Raw genomic sequence first — 9727 nt, 5'->3', positions numbered from 1 at the left:
ATTTAGTCAATCAGTTAGTCAGTATATCCTCTCTCTACATTTTCTTGACCAAAGAAATATGGCTCTCCCCATAGTTTCCTGCTTATTCTTTCTTCTTATGATCTCCTCTGCAACAGCTTGCGATCGCTGTGTCCACCAATCAAAGGTTGCTTACTTTTCCAAGGCTTCTGCCCTTCAGTGTAAGCTTTTTTATATTTTCTAACCCTACTCATTTCCCTCTAGCTCGTTTCTTTATTTTTATAATCTTGATGTAACTATATATTCCTCTGTTTTCTGTTGAAACTAAAAAGAAACCTTGTTTTTAAACTTATTGAGCATCTTCTCAGACATAATACTATTACTCTTTCCACTTGTTAATCACTCTTTAATTTGTGTATGATTTCATTTTTACAGCTGGTGCTTGTGGTTATGGCTCCTCAGCTGTAGGCTTTAATGGGGGTCGCCTTGCAGCAGCAGTTCCTAGTCTCTACAAAGAGGGAGCTCGTTGTGGTGCTTGTTTTCAGGTTTTAATTTACTTACCATTTTCGTCCCATAGCGCATATGCAATTCGATTTACTTCACCAAAAGAAAAAAAAAGTGGAAATTTTAGTTACTGTAAATATATTCAATATTTTTCCAGATGATTTTATGGAACCTAATTGAATTGCAGATAAGATGCAAGAATTCAAAACTTTGTTCAAAAGAAGGCACAACGGTGACTGTAACTGATCAGAATACCAACAACCAAACAGATTTTGTAGTCAGTAGCAGAGCTTTCAGCGCCATGGCTAATCAAGGCAAAGCTCAAGACCTTCTCAAACTCGGTATCGTCGATGTTGAGTACAAAAGGTCCGTAGGTTACCTTCACTTACTCTGTGCACTACTAGTCTACTACTATGTACTCTTTCAATCTCAATTTATGCAACATTTTTTGCTTTTTGAGAATTAATTCGACCAATCTTGAGGTTAATTTGAATTAGATCAATTTAATATTTTAATATATAAATATAAATATTAAAAAAATATGAAAGTATTATAATTTGTCATGTCAATACAATAAAAAATACATTTCAAAATGTTAGGACTCGTTTGACCATGAGTTTTGCCAGAATAAATTTGGGATTTATTTTCAAAACTCATGTTTAGCCATAAATTTTGCCCACATTTTGACAAAGTCCCAAATTCAAATCCCAAAATCACCCCAATTGCTGATTTTGGGCCAAAATTCCAAAATTTGGGAATTATATACATAGTTTTTCCAAAATAAAGGCACATTTTTATTTTCAAACCAAATTTCACCCAAATCAAATTTTTCAAAATAAATTTGGAATTTATATCCAACCTTAATCAAATTTTATATGGTCTCGAGAAGTGAAACGTGTGGCGTTAAGCTAGAGAGAGTACAAATTTCTCATGAGTGCAAAATTGTGCACTTACACTTGCGTAATTGTTTGAGTTTAGGCCAAACTGTTCAAGAGCTCCTTAAGAAAAGACAAATGGAGGGACCACAAATAATGCGTTCCAAGTCCTTAACACATCGATAGTGATGCTAGCTTAGGTGGTTTTGTTACAACTGCCAAAAGATCTTTATTTTTTTTAAAAATAGTACGGACCTTTTAAGAAAGCAAAACTATGTTAGCATGCCCCCACTAGATTAGATAGACAAGTGAACATCACTCTCCAGAGCATTATGCACGTGTATTATATTGAAGTCATGATATGTACACATATTCACGATTGCATTAGAGAATAATTGATAGGATAAGATTTCCAGATGGATGCTTATACGCTAAAGCTAATATTGCGGGAATAATATTTTTGGTGGGGACAGGGTGCCTTGTGATTTCAAAAACAAGAATTTGGCTATTCGGGTGGAACAATCAAGCAAAAGGCCAAATTATCTATCAATCACCTTCTTGTATCAAGGGGGTCAAACTGAAATCGTTGGTATTGATGTAGCTCAGGTAAACTACTACTCTAGTATTATACACAAATTCTTTTCGAGTTCAGTAGAACTATTGGTTTTTGTACCAATTAACTAATGTTGGTGGTGCGTTTAGGTTGGATCATCTAACTGGAGTTTCATGAGCCGAAATGAGGGAGCAGTTTGGGACACAAGCAGAGTACCGAAGGGAGCATTACAATTTAGGTTGGTGGTGACAGCCGGGTTTGACGGCAAGTGGTATTGGGCTAAGGCAGTACTACCGGCTAATTGGAGGAATGGGGTGATCTATGACACACGACTTCAGATCACTGACATTGCTCAAGAGGGTTGTTCTCCTTGTGATGATGGAACCTGGAAACGCCCTTAGTTTTTTTTTTTTTCGCTTGTCACAATCTGTGTGAATAGACATTAGTTCTCGCGTCCATAGGTGCAAAGAAGATATATATCTAGATTGATATAATAGGAGTTTCATTTTTATTTTATTTTTGGGTTTTAATAAGTTGCTCATAATATGTATTATAGCTTTCCAAGACATTCACTAATGTTCAGATATCTTAAAACACTTCTCTCCTTGTCCCAGTTGTCCCTATGCTTATGTAGAGATCTTCATATTTGCAAAGACTTCACCATGCACAATACCTACAAGACATGTAAACATGTGCAGGATATAACATAAAACTAGTAAGGAAAGAACATCAATATAAGGCCAATAGCAGAAGGATTTCAAATTACAACCAACGGTGAAATTAATGGGAGCACGAATGTCAACGAGTGACAGCCAAGTAATTAGGCAACAACATGGTCCGGGTACAGATGAAATATGAATATGTTCAAATAAGGAAAACCGATGACACTCAATCAATCAAATTATTCCTAATGCACAAATTTCAACAAGAGTTACCTCAAGTACCACTTCTCGTAATCTCAGATCATAAATCACAACTTCCAAACCTTACACACATGGCACCTTGTGCCCACATTTTTCAAATCACTCCGCACGGCGAAATCCACGTACTACCATATACATAGTATCCGTGCCAATATCAACTAAGATGATCGATGGATAATGTAAACACCGACCATACGCTTCGATATTTGATGAGCAAGAAAGATTCTAATGCAAGGTTGATGTGGTGGGTGCTTCTTTTGTAAGAGTTTGATCTAGAGATTCAAGACCGAAAGAGTAGTAAAAATCAAGTGGCGGACCATTTGTCCCGATTGGAGGAGGAGGGGAGGCCAAATGATGCTCTTGAGATCAATGATTCATTTCCCGACGAGAAACTCCTAGCCGTTTCAATGACCAGGATGCCATGGTTCGCCGATTTAGCCAATCATCTTATGAGCCGCATTGTACCGAATGAGTTCTCTTCAAACCAAAGGAAGAAGCTCAAACGGGATTGCTTAGATTATTATTGGGATGAGTCGTATCTTTTCCGGATATGTACCAATGGTGTGATCCGGCGATGTGTGCCGGAAGAAGAACAAATGGGGATTCTTGAGGCTTGCCACTCTTCACTGTAACAATTAAACTCAATTTCAAACTTGAATACAGTAAAGCGTCAGATGAGATATTAAGCCTAATTTAGGATTCGAATAAAGTAAAATAAAGGAGAGGTTGTGCAAATAGAGTATCAGATAAGCTTAGTTTAGAAATAAACGAGTTGAAGCAAAATATCATATTTAAGCATAGTAAAACATCAATTAAATTTAGCGAGTTAAATATAGAATTTGTTAAAGTAAAACGTGATAGCAATTTTAAATAAATAACACAACAATAAGGTGATGTGTAAATTTTAGAAACCAATTAAAGTAAAAATGTAATGACCATTTAAATTAGTAAAACGCTGAATGAGATACGAGTTTTATTTTTCTGAAAGTCACACGAATAAAACACCTTAAGAATTCTTTCATTTAAAATCCGCTAAATTATCAACAACTCAATCGGATATATGTTAATGACCCCGTGCACATAAATTCACCTTGACGATCAATTTATCAGGAAATAACATAGGCGTAAATTTGGCATATTGAAGCAACACAACATATCATGTAGAATACATGACTTACACAAGAAGTCAATATCATTCCATTATTAGAATACTGACGGTTAATCAAATACGATCAAAATATAATAAAGTGATTTAAGAAACAACAATAACTGTCCTAACATAAAATGTACCATGAGAATCACAACCAAAAATAACCTTAATATCACAACAATTACAACATGTACATCCGTTGCAGCGTACAACCTGATCCCACACAATAATAACCATATCCGTTGTGGCGTGCAATTCGATCCCACACAATATCATCATTTATCAATATCATAATCCTCCCTTATTCCACCATATCATTATTATCATTACTGTTGCGGCATGCAACCCGCTCCTTGATCAAAGCCCGAGTCCAAGGGTATGTTTTGACTACCCATAGCCCCACGAGTCCATATACGTATTTTGTTTCCAAATTCGAGTTCAATTCGACTCTCAAATCCCAATTTTATTTTTCAAAACTTTAACCAAAATCTCTAAACTTCCTCTTGGATTCTCATGAGTTTGATGTTAAATCTAATATATAATCGCGAAATATAATTGAAAATTGATTAATATTACTTGCCTAATAGTTTGGTATGAAAACCCATCGACAAAATCGCCTTCCATCGAGGCTAGGGTTCCAAAACATGATAAAATGAAGTTAAGTCTCGAAATACTCACCTATATGCAGGCTGCAGATGTCGCATTTGCGACATGGGATTCGCAAATGTGAATCCCGCAAAAGCGAGTATTTCATCGCAAAAGCGAAACATGAGACTTTCTGCTAGAGTTGCATTTGCGACCAAATTCATTGCAATATGAAGACAACTTCACTCGCAAAAGCGAACAACAACACTTTGAAAATGCGAACTCTTCCCAGCAACTCAGGTGTAGACATCAAAATTTTATCAGATCAAATCCATATTAAATTTGGGTTTGATCCTAAATTTAAGATACTACAAGTAGAGTCGATCGAGGTTTCTTAGAGGTTACTCTATCTGAAACCCTAACTTGAAGGCTACTCTACCCTAAACCCTAACTCACACCTATATAAAGGGATACATATTCCCTTGAAGAGCTATCTCAAAATCCCATAAACTCTTGGGATATTCACAAAGAGATCAAAATATGACTGGATACTTTTTGACAATCAAATATGATAGCTTATATGAGTCCACCAAACTATAGAGTACCTGGTCCCGTATGAGACTGATACATAGAATGCTGTAAAGGCTGAAAGTAAAGAAGGCAAGAGATTTTTCTACGTGGAAAAATCCCACACAAGGGGATCAAAAAACTACGACCTACTCTTGTAGGCTTTTAACTCAACTAACTTGTAATCTACCTATTACAAGCCACTTTGCAAACGATCCGGGCTCTTTCCCTCTCGATGATGACCACTTTGCAATCTCTCTATTGCAAAGACTTTAAACTAACTTGTGATACAACCACCACAAGCCACTCTCTAACTCTCCTAGTTATAGAGGATTTAACTTAAGATTATTTCTAGTCACAACATAAACTCTAAAGTTTACGAATTTTGTTTGTTCCTAAAACAACGCTTCTAAGAAAGCAAACTAGGAATTACAATGTAGAACAATTAACAAGATTACAACTCAACTATGGATATACATAAGACTTCGTTTAGAAACCGATCCTTAGTGGAGTTGTCTTCTTGTTCTTGAAACACCAGTGATTTCAATGCCGGATCGATGCTTCTTCTTCTTGAGAGAATTTTACTGAATGCACAAGTGATGGTGTGTCTTGCACCAGGTTGTTTTATCATAAAAGATATCACAATAGATAGTAGTGTTAACTCTTGGTGTACTTCTTCTCAGTGAGAAGTAACTGCTGCACTGTCTGCACGGCCACTTCTGGGCAGTTGCGTTCCAACTGGACTTTGTGCTTTATGTCAGGACATACCAACAGACCAGGTCCTAATACTTCTATCAGGACATACACTAGGACTAGGTCCTAGTTGTGTTCCTCGTTCTGTAATAGTTGCCAGATGGTCACTTTCTTCTGCTGCATTCCGGCTGTGCACTTGACTTGTACTTTGGTCAGAGAACCCTAAGGGAGCAGGTCCCTGTTGTGTTCCTTTGTATATTTATTGCGTACAGTTACTGACTTGTGATTTTGCCGGAGAACCCTCTAGGACCAGGTCTTCAGGTCCTTGTTGTGTTCCTCCATGTGGTCATTCATCCATTTGCTAATGTTCAGGCTTCGACCAGTTCATATGAGATATGTATCCTATGGAGAAGGTTCTCTATCTGGTTCTTCACGACAAGTTTGTTAGATAATCAAAACATAAGGTTAATTAAAAACCCATCAATTTCCCCTTTTTGATGATGACAAACTTAAACATGGACAGTATTTGTTTAGAGCAGAACCAGATAGGGATAACCAGATGAAGTTCCCCCTTAATCTCAGATCTAATCAGACGAAGTTCCCCCTTAATCAAAGATCTATGTCAACCATGTAACCATGTTATCCCACCTTATCCTTATTTCCCCCTTTTGGCATCATTAAAAAGAACAACTATGAAGAAGAGCACAAGCAGGTAATAAGCATAAAGAAGTCTAACACAGCTAGCTCATGCCACATATGTGCACACAACATGACAGAAAAGAGAAGCCAGAGGAACACATTGTTGTATATGGAGAGAAAGGGGAGTTATTTCACTAATGTTTACATTGGACTAAGCAAGTCAGGAAGAGTAATGGTTAAGTTCAGCATGTCATCACAAAAAAAGTAAACACAAGTAAAACAGTAGCCACAAGATGTTGGAGCAAAAATATCTTGACACTAAGAGGATCCTAGGGAACACTAGAGGAGGGAAGCTTGGAGGAAGAGACAACAATGGTTTTGAGAACCAGGTCTAGTCTAGCATTTGCAGCCAATTGTTCTTCAAGTAGTTGAGCCCAAAGTCTCTCATTTTCTTTTCTCAGTTGGGCAACCTCCTCATGTACAAAATCAGGTCCCTTAGCTGCTTGGCTAAGCTGAGTTTCTAGAATGGCATTTCGAGCCTTCAGCCTTCGTATTTCCTCAGAGGCTACATTTTAGGCGTTTATCAGCTGAGAAATGGTCGAGATGCTTCTGCCAACTTTTTCTATGCATTCACATTCTTCTAGAGTCGTCTTAGAAAAGGTTTGCTTGCGTGTGCCCACTCTAGGATTTCCCAAGGGAACTTTATAGAATCTGAACACTTGAGTGAGTAGAAAGCCATAAGGTAACCCACGATTGCCACCCTTAAAATTTTCCACCTTCTACATGTGATCTTTCATGATTGCTGGCAAGTTGATTGGTACAAACTCATCAAGCACTTCCATCAGGACCAAATCTGACTTTATGGCAATGGAACGTCTCTCAGAGCGTGGTAAGAGAACTTTATTAACCAGTTCAAAGAGAAGCTGCTCAGGAAGCAACACCTTTTTATGGACATGTTCCCCCTATTGAATGGCTTGCTCTTTCATGATGTCTCTCCGAAAGTTTATTCTACAGACATCCTTAACTGAGGACACACCTTCACATGGAATTCTGAGAATCTTTCCCAATGTTGAAGCGTCGAGTACAATGTCCACTCCATTTACAAGCACACAGATGCGGTCCCCCTCAACCGTGAAAAGAGATGCATAGAAGGTTTGTACTGCGTCCTCGTACACCAGAGGCATGCTCCCTTCAAACAAGTATTCCCATTGTTGAAATTCCACAATCTCCAGAATTTGTCTCATGCCTGCCATCTCCGAGATTGCTGGATCAAAAGTACGTCCCCACAACACTTTTTGAGTTCTTAATTTCTGCTGCCACAGAACACCATCACAGGTCATTGACCTTGTTGAACCAGGTTCCTTTACAGTAGTTTCCCCTTTTTGTTTGCTAGACCCTTCATCAAACTTTCCTTTCCAGCTTGCCATCACCACAGTATTGTTTTCAGACACTGCTAGCTTAGTTTGACTCCGTTTAGACTTGTTGATGTTCTTCATGATTGACCCTTTCAGTTCCTCAACAGTTCCCCCAACTGTCATGGATTTTTGTACCAAGGAACCAGGTTCCCTGGAAGCATCCATGTCTATCCGGTTTACTGACACACTGTTCATGAAATCATTTGGATTTATTTTCCTATTTTTCCTTGTCTTGACACTCCTCATACTTTTTTGCAGTGAAGATTCAAGACTTTCTTCCTGCAGTGACCTGGTGATGGGAAATTTGGAGGAAGACTCTAACAGCTTGGAGTGAACAGGAGGTTCATAAGTGAGTTTGCATGGAAGAGAATCAGGTTCATTAGAAGGCTTTTTTGAGGATATCTCATGAGCTAAGGACTCGAGGAGTGTTGTGGTTCTTACATCTTCTAGGAATGGAATTTCTTCCCCCTAGTATTCAGACGAGATATATTCTCCTTCACTCATCAATCTCTCAGCAGCTATAGCCATGATGCTATGAGCTGCTTCCTTTTCTGGTAACTCCTTGAGAGTCGCTGAGTCCAACATGGAAGAGTTCAGATACTGATCAGGATCATCCTCAAGGGCTTCTGACATTTGAGGAGTAAAACTTTAAGTAAAACTTCATGCGTGGTCTTTGATGAGATCATAGGATTGACTAGTCATAGGATTCCCAAAATAATGGTAGACAGGATTTATCAAAAATTGGAAAACTGTAGGAGTAGAAGAGGAGTACTGTAAGAGTAGAAGAGGAAAATTGTAGTCATAGTAGAAGAGGATTTATCAAAAATAGGAAAACTGTAGGAGTAGACAGGATTCCCAAAGTAACTCTCACTGTTTCCTACTCATGCAAATCAAGGGTTAGATTTAGGAACCCAAACTAGGTTGGGTCCCTTGTTACTATAAAAAGGATGAATGAGGGCTTTCCTAGTCCACGCAGGCAGCATACGCTTTTTGCAAGTGGTACCTGGTCCTTTGCTAGTAGTCACTCTCTCAGTAAACGCTTTGTTCTTGAGCAGACTAAACCCTAGCCGGACAATTTTCTTTAAAATGCCCATTGTTTCCACAGTGGATACATAGCCAGTTATCAGGTATAGTGACATACTTGTTGTGTGGGTTGTAGGGAGTTTTCTCCCTTTGGAACCCGATGCCCTGCTTATTCCCACTATTGTTTAGATACATAGTAGTAACAACATTTGAGGACCAGGCCCATTTCAAGGATTTCTCAAGATCATTTCTTACTTTCTCCAACTCAGATTGGAGTTGCTGATTCTTCTCGAGTTCACTGCAAAGACTAGGTTTTACAGCAGTTAACTCCTTTTCCAGCAAGATGTGCGACTCACTGGCTACTTCCTTCCCTTTCCCAATACTTATATTCTTATGTTCTCTATTGAGTCCCTCAATGGTTTTCTAGATTAGCGCATATCACTAGAAGGTTATCTTTTTTCTCTTCAGTGGAGGCAATTTTTTCTTCTAAGGAATGTTTCTCATTGCTAAGACCTTCTATTGTTTCTTTTAGATCAACAACTACTACCATCAGATTGTTTCTCTCATTCTCTACACTGGTTATTTTTTCATTTAAGGCCTCCTTCTCTAGTTCAAGATTAGCTATGGTTTCATTTAAGTCCACTATACAGACCACTAGATCATCTCTAGATTGTTCGGCCTCCCCTAGTTCTACAGTCAAGATCTCCTTATCATTTACAAGACTATAATAAGCGTCAATTAGGACATTTGATAAAGACCTTAGTTTCTTAGAGGAATAGGATTTCAGATTTCTCTGAACATCCCTGAAGTTTACCTCATCGTCTTTATCTTCTTCTTCATCA

At 38.1% G+C, this 9727-nt stretch overlaps 1 protein-coding gene across 1 annotated transcript; it reads left to right on the top strand.

Moving 5' to 3' along the window:
- Window positions 1–2539, top strand: LOC107784433 (expansin-like A2; the record flags this gene model as incomplete). The annotated part of the gene is given in 6 exon segments (NM_001425834.1): window positions 1–179; window positions 394–503; window positions 650–828; window positions 1811–1943; window positions 2040–2276; window positions 2279–2539. Coding segments are annotated over 5 exon segments (780 nt in total), but the record flags the coding sequence as incomplete, so codon positions are not given.
- Between the last annotated feature and the right edge of the window lie 7188 nt (window positions 2540–9727).

The sequence above is a fragment of the Nicotiana tabacum genome, chromosome 6 (assembly GCF_000715075.1).
Source record: "Nicotiana tabacum cultivar K326 chromosome 6, ASM71507v2, whole genome shotgun sequence".
Classification (NCBI taxonomy): domain Eukaryota; kingdom Viridiplantae; phylum Streptophyta; class Magnoliopsida; order Solanales; family Solanaceae; genus Nicotiana; species Nicotiana tabacum.
This window is presented reverse-complemented; position numbering and strand designations above follow the sequence as displayed.